Source organism: Cervus elaphus, chromosome 23, assembly GCF_910594005.1.
Source record: "Cervus elaphus chromosome 23, mCerEla1.1, whole genome shotgun sequence".
Classification (NCBI taxonomy): Eukaryota; Metazoa; Chordata; class Mammalia; order Artiodactyla; family Cervidae; genus Cervus; species Cervus elaphus.
This window is the reverse complement of record NC_057837.1, coordinates 27,916,844-27,938,322: the sequence shown is the minus strand read 5'-3', so window position 1 is coordinate 27,938,322 and position 21,479 is coordinate 27,916,844. Positions and strand designations below refer to the sequence as shown.

The 21,479-nt window shown below is 42.0% G+C and overlaps 1 protein-coding gene across 8 annotated transcripts in view; it reads left to right on the top strand.

The window, feature by feature from the left end:
• BEND7 (BEN domain containing 7) overlaps positions 1-21,479 on the top strand; it is an 86,248-nt gene that overhangs the window by 26,418 nt on the left and 38,351 nt on the right. For all 8 annotated transcript variants that reach the window (XM_043884025.1, XM_043884026.1, XM_043884027.1 and 5 more), the window contains 3 exons: positions 4,084-4,383; positions 7,389-7,511; positions 11,091-11,356. In XM_043884025.1, coding sequence (XP_043739960.1) covers positions 4,084-4,383; positions 7,389-7,511; positions 11,091-11,356 — 689 coding nt within the window. The remainder of the gene's footprint in view (positions 1-4,083; positions 4,384-7,388; positions 7,512-11,090; positions 11,357-21,479) is intronic.

The following is a 21,479-nucleotide window of genomic DNA, read 5'->3' as shown; positions in this document are numbered from 1 at the left end:
GTTGGCCAAAAGGTTCATTTGGGTTTTTCTCAATATGTGGTTTGTTTATAACCTTAGTATCACATTTAATTCTACTAGACTTCGTTCTGGTTGTGATACAACATTTCTTTCATTTACGTAAGGAAGGTGTATGAAATGACTGTTATATCTCAACACTAGTTAATTTTTCATACAAAGATATGGTGACTATTTTGAGTCTTTGTGAAAAGAAGGCATATAGAAATGGATATATAATGTTAATGTACATCATCTCACTCTATCTTTGAGCATTACTGCCTTTTTTCTTTCATTACCCCAAACCATGAATAATCGTGTTCTATGTAGCATGTTTTTCTCTCCTAACCAAGTCATCCTATATGATGACTTCTGTGTTGCAAGACTCTCTGTTCTGTATTTTGCAAATTATTTATGTAAAGGAAAGTAATCTATGTAAAGGAAAGTGAGTCTTGAAATTTAGCAAAGGGTAAAATCCAACCTGTAATCTTTTGTCAGTCTTGTCCAAGGAGTCCAGTTACTAAACATACAAACCATTTTTCATTTAAGATTGTTTTACTAATGCAGCCACACACCATGGGTCCATGTTTGTAAGATTCCTGTTCGTTTTTTCTAAAAAGACCCAGCCCCTTGTGGTTAAACATGTGTAAAGGCATGGCTGGGTTTGGAAAGTGAACAGGTTTCCTCATGGAATTGTTGCTTCTTTTTGTTGTTTGTTGTTTGTTTTTGTTTTTTGCCCTTATCGCACATCGTGTGGGATCTTAGTTCCCCAACCAGGAATTGAAACATTCTTGGCAGTGAAAGTGCGGAGTCCTAACCACTGGGCAACCAGGGAATTCCCTGGAATCGTGCTTCTTTAGAGCTTCTTTTTCCTGGCATTTATACATGGAGAGGACATCAACTGATTAGAACTGGAAAGACAAAGTGGTCAACTAGTGCTTCAAATCTCAATATCTTAATTTATCCCACTTTTTTTTTTTTTTTGAGTCAGAGAATTTGGCTTCACTGTGGCAATCAGAATAAGCCCACTCTTTCTGAGAAGGACATACGTGACTTTTAGAGCTTTTCGGTGCCCTGTGAACATCTTGGTAACGGGAAAAACCTACATCCCTCCTTGACTGCTCCCCCTGGGTTATGCCAAGCATGGACTGGTTCAGAATTCATTTTTTACGGTTCAGGAAGCTGAAGTCTGAGAATAGCAGGTGGCTCATCTTGTAGCAAGTAGCAAGTCAGCACAGTTGGGAAGTGAGTCCAGGTCTGGGGCACCCCAGCCCCGGTCTGTCCCCGGACCCACCCCCCAGCATCTGTGGTCCAACCTGCAAGCTTCACCCTCTCCATCCCAGCGTGTGCAGGCTGCTCAGCTTTCTCTGTCGTCCTCACTTTTAATCTTCAGGTCTCCCTCCTGATCCTCTGCTGCACCCCTCCTGAATGTGTGAGGACTCGATTCCCCTCTCTCTGCAGAGTGCATCATCCCCCCGCTCGTGTGTGTGTGTGTGTGTGTGTGTGTGTGTGTGTGAGAGAGAGAGAGAGACAGAGAGACAGAGAGAGACAGAGACAGAGAGAGATGCGGTTCTAGGGCCTCCTCCCCCGGTGGCGTGCTCAGGGCTGCTCCTGACTTCTCTGGCTAAAGGAAAGACAGCTCATCCCGCTGCCCTCTGGGGACACCCAGCCTGTCACCTCCAGGAGGCTGCCCCGCAACCAGCCCGTTTCCAGCCTTCCCCATGTCTCTCAGCTTTCCTTGACTCCAGCAATTCTTACACTTAGCTGTTTTCTGTCCTTTCAGCTGTCCCGCAGTTGGATAGACTGTGAGCCGTCTTCTCAGGAAGTCAGCCAGCTCTGCTACCTGCCTTCACAGCCCCCTGTTTTTCTTCCTCCACAGTCCCAGGTCCTAATCGGTTGTCATGGTTTGCCTCTTGTTTTGATTTTGTAAGTCAGCCCACAGCCAGGATCTCCCTCTTTCTTCCACAATCCTAGTTGTCCTCTTCAAAGTATCAAGTGTGCAGAATTCACACTCTACTTTCAGTCTTGTAAGTTTCAGAGCTGTAGGTTCTCCGACTATGAAACTAAGCTCATGACAAAGCAACTTTGATCCTAGAAAGTTCCAGGATCCTCATGACCTTTTTTCCCTCCTTCTGAAGACAGCACTTTATCATAGGATTCAGTCACTGGAGCAGAAGTGGAACCTTTGAAAAGAGAGTGGCCCTTTGGCTGTGATGCGTCAGGGTTCATGTGGGGAGTAAGCTGGCACTGATCCAGGCTCCAGGCAGCGTGCCCGCCTCTGCCTGGCTTGGCTGGTGTGGTTCTTGCCGGGGCCCTGGGACGGAGGGGAGTGGCAGCCACCAGCCAGTGTCAACCGAGATCAGCGTGCTGCAGCCTAGATGCGTGTGTGACGTCCCTGGTCCAGAATAAAAGCCCTGCAGGAAAGAAGCTCCTTCCTGCCCAAGCTGTGCTGTTAGTCACGCCGGGAAAGGGCTGGTTTGGATGCTGAAAGTAACAGCAGCCACACTGGCTTATAGATTTATCTCTCAGAATTCCTCTGGGACCTTTTCCAGACACACCCTGTTCCCCAGACATCCTGAGAAAGTTGTAAATGCTGGCTTCGCATTTCTTCAATTGTGCTTGGTCATTCATTCTCATAAAAATCTGGAACATGATTTATTGTTTCTGTATTGTCATTTTCACAGGTGTTTGAAATGAAAAGAGTTTTATGACAAAGTAAAATATTTCTCCTCTCAAGCATATGCCAACACAGAGCAGTATTGTAAATTTGGAAATCTGTGTTAATTCTGCATTTGTTCATGTTAGCTATTAAAGACAATTAATACTTTTGTTATCATTTTAAAAATTGAAGATACTAACTTCACAGCATAAAAATAGAAAAGTTTCCTTACATTCAGTTTTGTTACTGTTGTTGTTAGGTTTGCTAAGTCATGTCCGACTCTTTGTGACCCCGTGGACCTTTTCAGGCAAGAATAATGAAATGGGTTGCCATTTCCTTCTCCATTACATTCAGTAATGTATTTGTGTATTAATAAGTTAAATATCTAACTAGACAATGCAAAATACCTATATTCATTGTGCAGTTACCAGTGTGATAGAGAAATCTGGCTAATATGCTGAGGGCATTACAACATAATTATATTAAATGTACTCAGGACTTCCCTGGTGGTCTGGTAGTTAATACTCCCAATGTAGGATGTTCCCAATTGGAGTTCCCAATGTAGGATGCGTGGGTTTGATACCTGGTCAGGAACTAAGATCCCACATGCTGCACAGATGTGGCCAAAAATTAAAAATAAATAAATAAATGTGCTAGATTTGTTTGTAGGAGCTATGTTTTCCTAGTAGATGCTTTCTGTGGGCCTTTTCCTTCTTTCATAGTTGAAATTTCAAGCATTTAGTAGAGTGACTCTGAGTGTGTACTCTGGCATTAGACTTTTATTTTAAAACCCAAATTAGAGAATAAGAAGAAAAGACTACTTCCCTTAACCTTTGTAAAGTTACTGGCTGATGACAATTTAAGAAGACAGTATGTTTACAGTGGGCTTCCTTTGTGGCTCAGCAGTACAGAACCTAGCTGCCAATGCAGGAGATGAGGGTTCAATCCTTGTGTCGGGAAGATCCCCTGGAAATGGGAATGGCTACCCACTCCAGTATTCTTGCCTGGAGAATTCCATGGACAGAGGAGCCTGGCGGGCTACAGTCCATGAGGTCACAAAGAGTTGGACATAACTGAGAGGCTGAGCAAGCATGCATGCATGTGTGAAATAGCCCCTAATAGATCTGGGCATCCTTTAATGATATTATTTCTAGAAAATATTTTATATCTGTATAATTTCAGTCATCTTTAAGTAATATTTATTAAGCACCCTCGGTGCAATACAGATACCTTGGTTCAAAAAAAAAAAATAATAATGCTCTGAGGAAAGAAGATTCTTAAAAGAGAAGCTTGCATCTGGAGTCAGTAAATCCTCCCCTGATTCCAAAGAAGGAAGGAGTGGTGTCTCGTTTTTTGTTTTTCTTTTCTGGTAGTGGATTATTTTTTCTTTCACTAATTTACAGTGCTGTCTCTGGCCCTGTTTCCATTAGGAGATGAAAGCATGGAAATTAAAAAACAAATTACAGGAATGAGAAGATTACTGAATGACAGCGCTGGGAGGATATATCAGCGTGTGGGCAAGGAGGGGGAGAAACTTAAAGAGGAACCCCAGGATTTGGATGTGATCTGGCCTCAGCGTTTGAACTCTGCAGAGGCCCCCCAGAGCCTCCACCCGTCTTCCCGGGGCACGTGGAATGAGCTGCCACCCCAGAGCGGGCAGTTCTCAGGGCAGTACGGCACCCGCTCCCGAACCTTCCAGAGCCAGCCCCACCCTGCTGGGAGCTCCAACGGTATGGCCCTCATCAGACACTCACAGTCGTCGCAATGTGTTTTCTGTCTATAAACATTCAGTGTGTTCTTTGAGTTCAATATAGTAAACCCTCCTTTAATTGCCTACCTTAATTGAGTTATTTTAAAAGCCAGGGAAGACATAAAAGAAAAAGAGCATAAAAAAAAATCTAGACTTGAGATGCAGGAAAAACTGGGGGTTCTCTATTAGAAGGGATAGTTTCTTGATAGACACTTTAGCTCTTTAAGAAGTCAAAGCCATCAATGGCTGAGATACGGATATCATTGTCACAAACAACTGAACGTTAGGGCAGAAAGAGCTCCACTGTGTCCTTCAAAGAGGCTTCCTGGTCACGTGGTGTATTATTAACACATCCCCTTGCTAAGTCCTGGGCTTTCTTCATTACGGGGCGAGTCACTTAAAGGGAGGACTGATGAACCCACCAGTCAAGTGACACCTTGACTTTAACCTCCCATTCAAGCTCCTGACCCAAATGATCCATATGTTACAACTTGCTTCATTCAGGTTGAAAATTATTCCTTTAAAGTAAAATTTCCTTAATTTAAATTCCTCATGGGTTTTCTAAAATTAATTTGGAGTATAGGTGATTTATAGTGTTGTGTTAGTTTCAGGTGTATAGCAAAGTGAATCAGCGATGCACTTAAATATATCCACTCGTTCTTAGATGCTTTTCCCATGTCGGTCACCATAGGGTATTGAGTAGAGTTCCCTGTGCTATCCAGTAGGTTCTTATTAGTTATCTATTTTTTTAATTTAGTTTTTTTTAGTTATCTATTTTAAATTCCTAATTGTTAAGGGGGAAAAACTCAAATGGCAATTTTTTTTTTCCCCAAAGCGTAAGGAAAAACTTGATTTCTCCATTCATGTTAATTTTCCCTCCAGTAACACTGATCGTTATTCGTGTTATAAATTAGATACAGATGTGCAGATCTGTAGTTTTAACAAAGGGAATGAGAAGAAAGGAAGAACGCATTTCTAGTTTCTTTAAAAAGTTAAGGATTCCCCGCCCCAATCATCATCCTTCAAGAAAAAGAGAACTATTGTGATTGTATGTTTTGTTTTAAGCACAGTTTGTGATAACCAGTTCAAAGGTATGAAAAGCCATCACTAGCTACTGCTGAAGAGACAGGGAAGGACCCCAAGAGATGTATGGGTGTCTTCTGTCTCTCTTAATATTACATAAGCCAATATCAGATTCTCATGCTGGCGTGCTTCCAGGTTAGAAAGAGATGGCTCTTTAAAGAGTCCTCCATAAAAATAAAAAGGCAGTTCTCTTTAAAATTAGAAAATGATTTATAACAAGCTGAGAAGGATTGGTTTTGTCCTCTAAAATGATACAGACTTGGAATAGTGACTAGGAATATTCACAAAGTCCTCCTAACTCTACTGCTGTGGGAGAAATGACTAGAGAAATAAAATGGCCTCAGGAATCTATGAAACTAATAAGCGCCCCATCAGAAAGTATTGGGTGAATACTGTTCTATTTTCCAGGCCCCAACAAGGATGGTGGGTTTACTTTGGAAAATATGAGTAATGGTCAGAGTTACAAACCTAAATTCCCCCATATTTGTTTTAAAATACTTCTGGGTTAATGGCGTATTTTTTATCAGAATACATTTGGTATCTCACTGGAGTTTTAATTTAATCATTTGTAGTTTTAAAGTTGTAACATCTCATTTTGCTACAACTCTGAATGTACATAATTGTGCTGCTCCACACATTAAGTATTCCATAGTTTTGCTGTGGTGAAACTTTTAATAATTAATATTTGCAAAGAATGCATATTGCAGGATGTAAATTACATTTAATGTATAGTAAAGAATATAACCGGACCAAAACCTTAGAACTTCCCTCTTCCACCTATGAAAAAACCCAAGTGAGAGCAGTCTCTTATCCTGATCCCCTTTAAGGGAACTTGGATACTGAGGCCAGGGCTACTGTACTGAAAGCATGTTTTTCCAAATGTCCCGTTTTATTCCAGCAATAACAGGAAGATATTTGTTTACATGTAAGTGAAACAGAGGAGGAAAATTTTATGATGTATTAAACAGTGACAAGGGCTTCCTTGATAGCTCAGTTGGTAAAGAATCTGCCTGCAATGCAGGAGACCCTGGTTTGATTCCTGGGTCGGGAAGATCCCCTGGAAAAGAGATAGGCTACCCACTCCAGTATTCTTGAGCTTCCCTTGTGATTCAGCTGGTAGAATCCGCCAGCAATGCAAGAGACCTGGGTTCGATTCCTGGGTTGGGAAGACCCCCCTGGAGAAGGGAAAGGCTACCCACTCCAGTATTCTGGCCTGGAGAATTCCATGGACTGTATAGTTCATGGGGTCGCAAAGAGTTGGACACAACTGAGCGGCTTTCACTTTCAAACAGTGAAAACGAGACTAAAATGAAACTGAAGAACTGGGAATGGAAGATGTAGAAGGGCACTCCTTTATGAAGCTGGGGAAAAGCCAACACAGCAGCAGCCTCTGACCCTCAGTTCACATGGACCCTCCCAGGCCCTGCTGCCCCCGCTTCCCCCCACCCAGACACACCACACCCAGCACAGAAGCAATGTGTTGACAATTCTTAATTTTTGGAATCACATGGTTAATGCTAAAACTATCTTTTAAATAGTTAGATACATTTAATTCTCAGTATGAACCCTCAGGACATGTGCAGCTACCCGGTTTGTTTGGTTTTAGATAAAGGCTGTTCACAGAGCTAGTTTTTTTGTGCAAAGTAGCACAAGTGTGTTCTTAGTAAATGTTTTCTGTATCGTTATCTGAGATGAATTGGGGTGGCAGCAAACTGTGTGTGTCCGTCCACACAGGCTCCGCCGCCCTGTGATACGACACACACCTGACGGGAGAAACCCGGACAGTCAGCTAAAGTCAGACCCCAACCTCCAGGCTGTGAAAATCACCGGGTACCTCGCTTATTTTCCCCTTTATAATCTTGCTGCTGCTTGGCGGCCATCATTCTCTCCTTTCCCGCTCAGGAGAACTTCCAGTGGTGAATTCATCAGCTGGATCCAACTGCTGCACTTGTAACTGCCAGTCGACGTTGCAGGCCATCCTCCAAGAGCTCAAGACCATGCGGAAACTGATACAGATTCAGGCAGGTATGCAGGTCCGGCCTCAGAGGGAGGCTCTTCAGTGGGGATATTCATTATGCTTTGATTACACTGTGCCTCCCACCTTGCTGTCTCACCAGCAAGGTTTCCTTTTTTTTTTTTTTTAATTAACAAATTTTTTATGGAAGTATAGTTGATGGGGTACTTCTTCAAGCATCCATTTTTCTCTGTTTTTTCCAGAACCCACCTTCCTGTTAGCCAGCGTCACAGATGCTTTCTGGCTGACACTGCTCAGTCCTTCTGTACATGTGCTCCTGGTCCTTCACAAATGTCAGCTAATTAAACTTTGAAACAATTACACCCGAAGGCGGGCAGAGCCCTTCGGCTCCTCTCCCTAGTGTAAATTGACAAGGAGGTTCGTGATGGGGAAGGAGGTGAGAATGGCTCATCTTCCCTCCTAAGGGGCTCGGTTTGGGGGGCTGTGTGCATCTTACAACCCTCACTTCTGCACAAGCCCACCCTGCCTCCCACCCTGGGCTCCCTGTGATGGGTGAGGAGCCAAGCAGTTCTGTACATGCAGAGGAGCCCTTAGGAAGCCTGGGCTCTGCTGGTAGATTCCAGAGTATCAGCTGACAAGAAACGTTGGCCCTCGGGCTCTGCTTGTGGCTTTTCTCCCTAACATTCAGGTCAGAGAGGCTCAGAGACAACTCTGGTTTTGTCTTTTTATTTACACGATGCTTTTTTTGTTGTTGTTGTTCTCACTCCTGTTAGACAAGTTGAGGAACCGAAGAGCAGTGAACTTGCATTTTAGGGTCAGAGTTCCAGTTTCTCCTGTCTTAGCTTGGGTGACTTCTCTGAACCTCAGATTTCTCATCTGTAACTAGAGTATTAATATCTAACTCACAGGGTTGTTTTGAAAATAGAAGAGATAGTAAATGCAACTGAACTCGGTAAAGCATGATCTGAGCCTCAGCTATTTTGTGAGTGTTGTTACGAAGACCTGGAGCATTTCTTAGAAGTCTGGAAGTCTAAGTCCTAATTATAGTGGCTGTGATTTCTAGTCTCCAAAATTAGGGGAGAAAACGCTTTTTTTGTCATAGGGGAGCCTCACGTGCTGCAGTCCATGGGATCCCAAAGGGTCATACACGACTTAGCGACTGAACAACAGCAACAGAAAATAATAAATCATTTCATTAAGCCTTCCACTTCATCAGGGAAAACTGCTCTTGAAGCTGGAAAATGGCCCAGTCATATATAACTAACTTCCCCCCTTTCCACTGTAAAGGCATTCAGACAGCTCAGAAATCGTCCTTGGTGCCGTTTAGTTAATTCTAGTAAAATTTTAATATTCAGTGATGTGGTTTGATACTTAAAAAGCTTAATACTTAAACATATCAGTCACCCAAGACCACGTGCAAGTAAAATGAGCAAAAGGCTTTCTGAGAAGCAACATCTAATTTTATGCACTGGATTTAGTCTTATCCCAAGGGAAAAAATAAAAAGCATTTTGGTCAGGCCAGTAAGCATTTAACTCACCTTGTTCCACAAGGATAATCTGTGTTCTTATTAACCCAGCAGAGGCTAACATCTCCTAAATAAGGAGCTCAGAAAGAAAGGTTACTTCATTCTGTACAGATTTCTTTCCTCAGAGGAAGAATTTGTTAGCACTTAAGAAAATATGCGTATGAAATGGTAATGATTTATTTTGTTACTTAAGCTCCTTACTCCCAAAATGGCAAACTACAAATTGCAACCATTTAAATCCCTGACTGAAGCCTTTTGAGAATCTATTAAGTAAATGCCACTATGTCACCCTGTTTCCTTTTATGAACCTTTGCAGATTAGGGCAGTAAACGACCCCAGAGCTGACAGGGATCCCAGAGGATAAACTGAATAAATTAGTCCCCTTTAATTTTCTTAAACTGAAGGGTCTGTGTTGAGTGAGTAGATTGACTTAAGGTTTATTACCTGTAAAATGTAGATTTACCTTCGACTTAGAAAGTTTCACCTTTACTTCTGGGAGAAGGCAAGGAATAAGATCAAGCGATAAGATCTGATTCGAAAGAACACAGCTCTGTCCAGACTTGCAGAAAAAGAAGAAAACCTCAGACCCTGTGTTCTTTAAACGCAAAACATTTTCGCTTTTAATTTTGGAAAGTGAGGCTTGGTGAGGCTGGAGTCCTAGGTCATTGATAACTGCTTCAGTTGTCTAACTTTCCAAATGGAGACCTAACCTCAGCTGAAAATTCAGACCTAACAGAGAAAAGTTCCAGTCCGGCTTATATATTGGGGATCACTGGAATAGCTTTTAAAAAAATCCCGATACCCAGGCATCTCCCTGGGAAATTCCAATCCCAGTTAGTCTGGATTGAGCCTGAGGCACTGGCTTTTTTTTTTTTTTTCTTTTTTTTAAAGGTGAATCCAGTGAGACTAATGTGTAGCTGAGGTTGAGAACCAGTGAGCGAGACTACTTACTGCATGAGTGATTAAAAAAACTTTTCAGTGCTCATCTGCAGTGCAAGTAGTGTGTTTCTAATACTTATTTATAAATTTCTGTCCAGCCTAGAGATGCAGATATCAAGTTCAGAGTACAGATATTCCCCATTTACAACCTGATAAGAAAAGATCCATATTGTGTGCATGTCAAGATCTTTAGGTTTTCATCTGGCTTATTTTTAAAGCTGTATTTCTGTGAAAAAGCAGCTGTGGTCATATTTTTAAAAAACATACTAACACATGAAGATTTAAGTAATAACGCCATTTTTCCACTTTCCATCAGAGTATTTTTAAATGGTTAACAAGCACTACTTCTTGAAGGGCACCTCTGAGAACTCTAATTACCATCCTTGATTCCCTTAAGTATATATTCAGCATCAGCACTCATTTCTCAATCAGCGCTTCTCGTCTTTGGAGCTCAGACCATTCCTGGACCTTACTGATTTGTTCTTCTTGTACTGAGCTATATTTTTCCTGTTTTTCAGCTCCATAAAACTGAGTTATGGGGAAACAGCTTGGTCAGAACCCAGTAGCATAGTGTGTGGAGATGGCTGATGTGTGGACCTTATTGGTTTGTGGGGCAGGAGTAACTGGACCTGAAATTGACCAACAGACCTAGCCCACATGCTTACTGGTCATTCTCAAGTGATGCTTTTGATCAGACTTGCCGAAATGAGCATCGTTGCCCGACTTTTGTTGATTTCGGCACCTATAGGTTGCTGGCTACCAATCAGTTTAATCTCAAGTGGAATATTCCCGAGATTGGCTTTTCAAAAAACATGGATGTCTACACCTCAATTTAAGTTCTGGGGTTCTTGGTAATACAAAAATGTCATGTGATGTGTAAAATCATGCTTCAGTGTTTTCTCATAGCTCATCATCCTTTCCTCCTTACGATTACCCACCAGGTAATCAATTAGCCACCAGGATTTGGAGGAGAGTTTTCTCTTGGGTTTTTTCTGCCCATAGACCTTTTGAGGCAGCATTTGGTCACGCTCAGGTTTAGCGTGAGGTTGATCTCGATGTGCCTCATCGTCCAGTGAACCCATTTCAGCCTCAGTTGATGGAGCAAGAATATTCTCCTAGGTTAGACACACATGGCTGTACCATATTTTTGTTTGTTGTTCACAGTTGGAACCCAAAACAGACAACAACCCCCAATTTCCCTTATCTGCTCCCAGCGAACTGCCGTCTCACGCAAGAGAAATAAAAAGAAAAAAGTGCCCCCAAAGACTGTGGAACCTCTCACTGTGAAACAGAAGCCCAGTGCATTGGAAGCTGAGAAGAAGGCTGCAGGGGCCCCCGAGAATTCCAGTCTCCCCGCGGCCGAGCACCCCTCTCCTGGGGAGAACCACATTCTAGGATTTGGCATCGTGCTCGAATCACCAGCCTCCGATGTAAGTTGATGTTTTCTAGCTGCTGATGCTAATATGTAACTTTCAGACACTGTGCCATATTTATACACTTTGCCCTTCACTAGTTCTGCCCAAGAAAACCAGAGAAACTTGCAAAATACACATGGGAAAGAGGAAAGGAGAACTCTTAATGCTCTCCTTGCCCAGAATTTTCTCTTCTGAAAATCTTAGGCCTTATTTACCTCAGCATGTTTCCATTCTCTCCGAAAGGAGAAGGGTGATGGAGTAAATATTCTCTTCACTAATTTCGTTAACATTTGTAATTTTGAAGCGGCCGTTTTCAATTTCCTCAGCATAGAGAGCTAAAAGAATGTAATTAAATCCTTTGTAGATGGACATAAATGAGCAGAACCCTACAGATAAGGTCACACCTTTCTAGAAACACAAACTAATAATAAAAAAAAAAAAAAAGCAGTGCTCACGCTAATTCTATTTTATAGATGCAAGGATGCAAGTCACACTGCTAATTAGGTTGCAGTGCCGTGCCATTGAGTCTGTGTAATGATAGGTTAACATTCTGCAAAGGCTTTTCTATTTTAATATCATAGCTTGAAGGTCGTCACAGCCCGAGATACTGGATGACATCTAAGACAACCGTCGGACTTAACATTTTAGAGTCACACGGCCGTAAACGAACTTAGCGACGTGTTCTGTCGGCCACGGCGAACTCGCCTTAGTGTCTTATGAGTACGCTGATGCTGTGAACCCCAACTTGTTGGGAGAGTTCCTAAAATAAACCAGAACGAGTGGGCTATTATTACCAGATGGCATAGGATGAGAACCCTGCTGAGAACTCCCACAGGCCTATATAGGATGCAAGTGTGGTCCTACTCTTCAACTTTAAATAAGAAATACATTGCTATTTTAAAACAGCATTCCTTTCATGTTGGAGAAAGACAAGCTGCTAGCTTGGGTCTTTAATAAAGGGAGGCAATGAAAATGATCTTCTCATGACTTTTTTAGACTAGAAAATCACTTGAACTTTTATCCCCTCCTTGATGAGAAGAGTTCATGTTTGTTTTTTATCCATGAACACATGCACGATTGTTAAGAAGTTCTTCCAAACTAAAAACTTAGCCTTAGAAAATCATTAATGGTGACAGCCTTCCACCCTGGACTAGCTGATTCATTTCATCCTATCCGGTGGTTATTGTAGCTGAGGCCCTAGGTTCAAAACCCATGTCAGTCACACATTTGGAAGCAGAGGCAGATGATACCCCAGCACAAAGTACATTCAGCCTGAAGCAGCTTTCACAATACTTTTATATTTTTCTTGAATTATTTAGAGCCTTCTCTCTGTGATAGGCATTAGTGTATCAGAAGTAACCACTGGAGTTGTGAAAATCATCTTCTAAATGAGTCAATCTCATGCTAATCACTGAACTTCCTCCTTTTTAAAAATTTTAAGCTCTAAACATACTTCAGAGATAAACTGAGAAAGATCTGATAAAGGCTATATGTACATTAGTGAAACAGAACTTTCCTTTACCAATATCAGAATGCCAAAAAAAGTAATTTGCTTTTTATTCATGATGAGTTTTGCTAACAAGAACTATTAAATTTAATAAAGCACATTCAGAATTGTTCATGAAGACTCAGGGGCTAACTATCTTTGATAAAAGAATAACATGCTTCTTAAAAAAAAAAGCACAAACTGTATATAGATGTTATCTTTACTTTATCCAACTGCTCCGCCCTTTGATTCATCTGCTGAATGGAAACTAACTGCCCTTAGAGAACCACACAGCGCGTCCCATCACTGGAAACTGTCCTCAGAGTCTTGCTGGCGTGGGTGAGGCTGTTGGCCCCTTAGGTGGTGGGTCCATCAGTGCTAAAGGTGTCTAAATTTAGACACCCTTCTCGTCTTTTATTATTCCTTAGCTATGAACCTTTTACACTTTGGTGGAAGTCCAGAGGAGAAAATAGAAAATAGATAATAATCTTATAGGAATTCCTCTATAAAACTGATTGGAGAAAAAGTAATAAAGCAGGATTATATGTAAGTAGATGGGCATTATGTATCTGAAGACAGGCTCTGAAAATACCCAGTGTTGGGAAGATTAGGTCCAGAATTGTAGGAGTGGGCAGGTGGGCCAGTGTGGCTGAAGCAGCCTTGTGGCTGAGCTGGTAGCACATGATCACGTGAATGTGGGCTCAACAGTGTATCAGACAGTGAAAGCCCCAGCGTGTTATCCGAGGCCCTTGGCTTTTTTATCTTGTGGGCACTAGGGAGCCACTGCAGGCTTCAAGTAGAGGAATAGTCATATCCGTGTTTAGACTGGAATCTGGAAGCGCCTTGTGGATGACTGATCAACACAGAGAAGAGACCAGAGACCAGGAGACAGATAATTCCAGGCAGCCAGGCAAGAGATGGGTAGAGTCCAGCCATGAGCAGTGAAGGGACAGAGAAATGAGAGGCGCCCAGGAGGTACCCCCCACGGGAGACCTGGTGCCTTGGGAGAAGCAAGCCCCACATGTCTATCCTAGAAAATGAGGTTAGTCAGTACTGACTTCCTTAACTGAGACAGGGAAGGCAGGAGCAGGCCTTCATTTCCAAATGGGAAGTGACAGGAGGTTGAGTATCCTCAAAAAGTCCAGTAGATGTTTGAAGCGCAGGAAAAATATTAGAGCTGGAAGCAATGGAAAAAAGGATACATAAAACCTGTGCCTTTATTGACTTTTAAGAAAAAAATTTTTTTAAATCAGAATTTTTAAAAAGTCATTTATTTATTTTTGGCCACACCTTGCAGAGTGTGGGATCTTAGTTCCCTGACGAGGAATGGAACCTGTGCCCCCTGCAGTGGAAGCGCAGAGTCTTAACCACCGAACTGCCAGGGACGCTCCTATATTGCTTTTTAAATTAAAAAAAAAAAATACCGTAAATTGTTTAAAGTTCACAATGTATGAAGTTATCTTTTTTATGCTGTGGCTTTTAGCATTGCCCAAATACAAATTTGTGTGTCTGGACACAAGCAGGAACATGAGGGACTATGGATCATTGCAGGAGGACCAGCGAGCCCCTGACACCTGATGGGTAGCCCTGCTCAGTGCGGAAAAGCAGGGCATCCTAGTCAGCACTAACCGCAGTGAGAACCTCAGACTGTTGTCCGTACTCAGTGATCTAGGGCACGCAGGGAACCCTGCCCCAGTGCCTGGCCCAGAAAAGGTGCTCAGTAAACAGCCATGCATCCTCCACTGCATTAACCACAATACATGAAATCACCTTATAGAACTTTGGTTCTAGGACTTGGCTTTAATTAGAACCCTCTCCTCAATTTAATGTGATTTTCCCTCCTTCCCCCTTGGCTTCTTAAGGGCAGGGATTAAATAAAAAAATAATAACAATAATAGTAGTTGTAGTCGTGTTTGCCAAGTAATTTTTCAGATTTCATCCTTACTCTTTGAGGTATTATTATTATCCTCAACTTATAAATGAGGAAGGACTTCCCTGATGGTCCAGTGGCTAAGACTCCATGCTCCCAATGCCAGGGGCCTAGGTTCTATCCCTGGTCAGGGAACTAGATCCCACATGCCACAACTAAGACCTGGCGCAGACAAATAAATACATTAAAAAAAAAAGATTGATAGATGAAAAGACTGGCATAAAGGGTTAAGTAGCCTGCTCGAGCCCACGCAGTCAGAGGTGGAGTTGGTTCTCAGACCAGGGCTGAGTGTACCCTATCCACCAAGTGCTCGACTCAGCGCATTCGCTAGCCCAGTTCTGTGTGTGACCACCGCTAACTGTTCATGAGATGATGGTAACACAAAGGAGAAGAGAAAGGTTAGACTGTGGCTCTGTATGCTGGCTGGTTGGTTGGTTTGGGTTATTTATTTATTTGGCCACACCCTACAGTTTGCAGGATCCAAATTCCGCAACCAGGGATGGAACCCATGCCCCCTGCAGAGGAAGCACAGAGACCTGACCGCTGGGCCGCCAGGGAAGTCCCCGTGTATGCTGTTTACTTGGAAGTTTCCAGGGGAGACCTTCATGGTCAAGGGTATAGCTCTGAGGTCAGGATGCCCAGGCTAGAAGCCCAGCGTGTAACCCTGACAAAGGTACCCACCCTCACCTCCCTCAGTTTTCCCGGAGTAAAATGGGAGTAATAATAGTGCTGACCTCACAGGGTGGGCCAGCTGGAAGAATTAAATGACATTATCTATGTAAAGCACTTAAAATAGTACCTGGTACCTTTTTAAGCTCTCAGTAAATATTGCTTCCTTCTTAAACCATAGCAGTACCTTTATAGGGATAAATATAACTTTGTTAAGTAAACATACAGGTATATACACTTGAGCAAATACACATGAACTAATTGTATTTTTTAAAAGAGAGTGGCCAGAAGTGGTTCTCTCTGGGGGCAGGATTACTTGACCCATTTTAAGTTAGTGCATTAAATAAAACTGAAATCTGAACTGCACAGAAGCAAAAACAGAAACCCCAAACCAAATTTCAGATTTAAATACAATATTCAATTCTTTCTTTAGGAGTTCCCAACCCAGTATTCTATCAGGACTCAGAGAAGACAGGTGTAAATGTTTGACAGTTTTCCCTACCTAGTTGGATTTATTGATTTTTTTTTTCAGGGTAGATACACATGGCTTAGGTTTACTTCCTTGTTGTTGCTTCCTGTTTGGCTTATTGTTTGGCCTTGATGAAACACTAAGATCAGTTTTTTAAAATATTTTAAATATTTTTTAAAAACATAGAAAATGTTTTTCTATTTTCTGTAGTTACTATGAATATTTTCCAGTAATCCCAGATCACACAGAAGTTATCAGAAGATACAGCTACATATTCATCAACTTAAGATAATTTTGTTAATGTTTATGTCATTCTTAAATAATTTAAAATGCACTGGTGCTTTCAACATAAATAGCTACTGAATTCAGAATCTGTTTTCTTAATTTCTTCATAGCCCAATAAGTAAAGTAACCCACTGGGAACTGGTAAAGCAGATCCATCAAGCAAGCAATTTTTTAATTTATTCATTGACATGTTGAAATTTAAGGCAGTGTATGCTTGAGAGTTAAAGTTCTAGTGCAGACTGCCTGGGTTCACAGCCCTGCTTCACCACTTATTAGCTGGATAATCTTAACAAGTTACCTAATCTCTCTAAACTTTAGTTTTTGCATCTGCAAATTGGGGATCAGGAAAGTGACTGCTTCATAGGATGATAAGAATTGAATTAGGAAACCCATGTAATGCGGGATGGACATGCTAATTACTGCACCATTGTCAAGGGCTACTGAAATGAATGAAATAGTCCTCGCCCTTCAGGGACCATATGAGGAAAACACATAAGCAGTAATCACAGTGTAATAGGATGTAAGCGGAGCTGTCCTCTGCCCGGGGGGTTAAGGACAGGCTCTCAGAGGTGGCCATTTTCTCCAAAGAGCAGTTTCCATGGAGTTGTGATGGGAGAAATTAGACCACAGTGGTTGAAATCTTATGAAACATTTTGGCTCAAATAGCATGAGCATAAATCAAGCCCAAGTCCTCAGAGCCATTAATTTACCACCTGAGAAAGGAAGGCACTGAAAACATTTCTGAAAGAAAGACTTCGCAATATCTCATTATGCAAGTGCGTGGAGTCATTTTCAAACTATTACCTTTCCCTTACTTTTTTTAAAGTTAATTAATTAAGTTAGTTAGCCACACCTTGCAGCTTGCAGGATCATAGTTTCCTGACCAGGGATTGAACCCTGGGTCCTGGGCAGTGAAAGCACCGGGTGGGTCCTGACCACTGGACCTCCAGTGAGTGCCCCCCTGTGTTTTCTTTTCTAACTTTAAATTCTGCCAACATTTTGTCGAATAAAATTCGATCAAGGATTGGCTCTTTAATGACTTCCTGGTAATTATCACCCTATTCAACATTCAGTGTAGACTAGTCTAGAGATCATGTATACTTTTTGATACAACTCCTGCCTGAGCATTTTTTCCTCATTACAGAACATCCTTTTTACACAATGGGTCCACCCACTGTGCCCCATCGAAGCAGTGGTTCGTGGCTCTGCCGCGTCCACAGGCCACACTGTTTTGTGCTGTGACAGCTGAACCAATAAAATCAGGTCTGCCTTTCAATCCCGTGGGTTCTTGAGCCTACCCAACTGACTGGCCATGATCTTGGCATGGCTTAATAAATAGTGACAGTAACACTGGCTAAATCTACCTGGAGCAGACCTGAGTTAGAGGAAACATTTTCAGTATTTCTCAAAGAGAGGCAGATCACATTTGCGAGCAAAACAAAATCAGTTATGAAAGGGTTTTGTGGGTTTTTTTTTTTAATTTTCATAAACTAAAGCTTGTTTTCCTAGAAGTACATCTAGTGCACTGCTAAATAAACTCTTAAATGAGAATAAAGGATCATTGTATATAATAATGTTATGAACAGAAGGACTGAATTCACTGTTCTTATGAGTTTTGTTATACATTTTCAGTTCAAATGCAGTTAGTCATACTTAAAAGACTCCTTACCTTTTCATCCATAGTTTTCTTATAGGTTTCAATCTTGAGCCAGTCTGAAACTTGACTAGGTAGCAAGTCAAGTTTACAAAATGTTGTGTATAGTTAATTAACTTGAGATTGAAAATCTGGGACTAATGCCCAATATGAATATTCCTGTACTTCTACTTACTTTAACCTGATGACTATATGTCGCTTTTTACGTGTCTTCCTATAATTTGCAGCCAACAATGCCTTACATAAAATAGCCAGTATCAGAAATATTGCCTGTGTGATTAATTTGTATGATCTCAAAATTGTTTTATGTATTTTTCTTTAGATTATACAGGGGAGTCATATACTCAGACTTAGGGGAAAAATGTTTTTTCTTTTTTAGCCACACCTTGTGTCATGTGGGATCTTAGTTCCCCAAGCAGGGATCAAACCCCAGACCCCTGCAGTGGAAATGCAGACTCAACCACTGGACCACCTGGAAAGTCCCTGGGGAAATCTGTTAATTTACCAGGTGTTATAGGATCCCCCCCCACCAAACTAGATCTTGATCCCACCTACTTCTAATCAAAGGGGGACCAGAGTTGAAATGCAACTGTGAAGAGAAACAAGATAGTTAATGTCTACAGGCCTGGGTCCAGGAACATTTTTAAGCATTCTCATGACTACATGCAGTTTTTGCCTCCCAAACTTCACTGGGTATAAGATGCAATACCATTGGATAGGAAGGTTCAACATTTGATACATTACTGTGCTAAGTGGCTGAGGTACTGAAAATAGGCAAGCCATCCATGGGAATCCAAATTTATAGTGGGCATTCAGACTCTTGACTCTTAAAAAGGTGACTCTAAGAGTCGTAAATCCTGTCCCATACTTTGAATGTCATCATTTAAAAATCATATTACTTCAGTAATCAATAGAATCTGTAAATCAGTATATGAGCTGTCTGTCCTCGCTGGAGTATCAGACAGTAATTCTGTCAGAGGAAATCTAGCTTTTAAAATGATATTCATTTGGAATAATGGTGGTTTCTATCATAGCCATCACCAGTAAGCAGAGGGATCTCACTTAGACTAGACGGTAAACAAAAAGAGAAGAGATTCAAGCATACGATTACAGAGTTTTAACCTGTTTTTAAATGTAAGTAGAAAGCTGTGGATCACTACCAGGTCCACTGTGATTATATTTATAAAATGGAAGCGATAAAAAGATTTCATTGTAAAACAATGAGATTAATCAACCATCAAATTCTTCACGTCTTAGGAAGTAAGGCTCCCCACTCCTTTTTTTTTTTTTAAAGGAATTGCTTTGTAGTTTTGTGACACCCTAGTGCTCGCTGACAACCAGCTAAGAAATCTGCTTGAAAGAAAAGACTTGAGGAGCAGGGCGGGCCAGAGACCAGTCACCTTGGCCTCTGCCGCTGCCCCTGGCTGTTGCCTCCACTAATAAAACTGACTCCTTTGTAAAGGAGGCATAACTGGGCAAGTTCGTGTTCCTTGATCTGGAGGAAAGTCTTCAAAGTAACAACAATCATCTGATAGTAGAAAGTAGAGCACAAAGTATTGATAGCTTCTGCAGCGGGATAGCATCTCAGAAATCAGAACACTGCTCTGATCCCATTGGGAGTCTCAGCTCCACAGAAAGCTCCAGATGCTTAGTTTTAGGAATCGAAGCAGATGCCGCAAACAGCAACTGTATCTCTCTGAAATCCTAAAACCTCCAAGGCCCTAATAAAATGCTCTCCTGCGCCCTCTACCCAAACCCCTTCTCCCCTCACCAGCCAACTCTGCCTGATGGTCCTTGCCCCTCTTGCGGCGTTGGTCATTCTCCACTCTGTACGATGGGGGTTTATGTATCTGTCTCATCTAGTGAGCCCAACCTTAAACTCCTTCCACACTGAGGATGCCAAGTAAATATTGATTGAGTCAGGGCCGTGTTCTGTAGGTAGCTTGCTCCCCCAGCCAGCACGGGCCCTGCGAGGAGAAGGCTGGCAGGCTGGACTGGGGCGCAGCCGACTTCCACAGCCACTTCCTTTATGTGGGGATAAAAGACCTCGAAATCAATACTAGTCATTTTGAATGAATTCTTCCATAGTGTTTTGTTCATTCTGAGAAAAATCTATCAGGCGCTAGCCGGGTGTTTGGCACTCTGAATGCCAAAGACAGTACACGTTCTGATGAGAAACACAAACTCCCAACTAAACAAATGCATCATGAAAAGTGCCAGAAATGTAGTTCATAGAAAACACTGCGTCTGTGAAGAAAGGAGTGGCCAGTCCTGCCTGGTGGGCTAATCTAGGTCAGTCTCTGAAACCAGGTTCAAGTCCTACACGATGAATCCAAGGGGAGGTGCTAGGAGTCTCAGAGGTCAGGTGGCTGCTTTAAACCCCTGCTTGGTGGTTATCAGCGTCCAGCAGACATACATGAATGAGAGACCATGGTTCATCTTTCCCTTTTCTCTCTTGCGAATTTAAGAGCTTCTGTACCACCCCCCGCCCAAACCCCCGGATCTTCAAATAGCTGTGAGTTGCTATTTCTATGAAGTAGACAGGGACTCTTTTTAAGTGGTTTTCAAATGATATAGGAGCATTTAGCAAAAATCTGGCCAGTTCATTTAGCATAAAAGGTCTAAATTAGGCACCCATAGGATGTGCAAAATAAAATTGTGACTATGGATACAACTTTATCTCAGATTCTGATGTAGAATTCCTTCAATCCTAACATTTCTACATTGAGTCATTCAACAAATGTGCCTTGAGTTGCCCAAGTGTACACCTTCTGTCCCAGGAGTTGGGGGCCCAGACTCTGGCTCCCGTCAGCCTCCTCTGCAGACCATCACCAGCAGTGAGGGGCAAAAAGTCAGGGGCCCACCCGGCAACACTGTTTTTAGAGTGATATTCACTGTGCATTCAGAGACCAAAAGCCAAATGGGAGAGCAAAGCAGGGAAGTGAGATGATTTTCTGGAAAATCCAGTTGAGAATTCCACTTTGGAGGAGGAGCAGGGCCCTAGATGGTCCCCACACAGTCTGAGTCATTTAAGCCTTTCCCCAAGCCTAGGTGGCACCAGTGGTAAAGAATCCACCTGCCAATGCAGGAGATGTGGGAGACTGGAGTTTGATCCCTGGGTCAGGAAGATCCCCTGGAGCAGGAAATGGCAACCCAGTCTAGTATTCTTGCTTAGAAAATTCCATGGATAGGTACAGTCCGTGGGGTTGCAAAGGGCTGGACACGACTCAGTGACTGAGCATGAGCACTGAACCCTTTGCTCTGACCACAGGGCGTAGTGCACATAGCTGGCATTCTGAGAAGCAGTAGGACAAACAATAATTCCTGTTCTCCGGGAGAAAAACAAGACCCAAATCCTCACATGTCTCATATGATTTAGAAAATCTAAAGTGGCAGGCATCAGGTTAGCCAAGTTTGCAATAAGATATCTAAGAATTAGCTTTTATGATCTATCTTAAGTGAGATTTCCTGCTGACTTTTTTCAAATGAAAGTTTACCAACTGCATTTCTTCACCCTAAAGTTACTATTTTAAAGTCATCATGTTCTAATCCGTAGTGAATGACTTAGTAGTTTTTGTAATGACTAATGAACTTTTATCTATTTAACAAGAATTTATTTAGTGCCTACTGTGTTCCAGGCCCTGG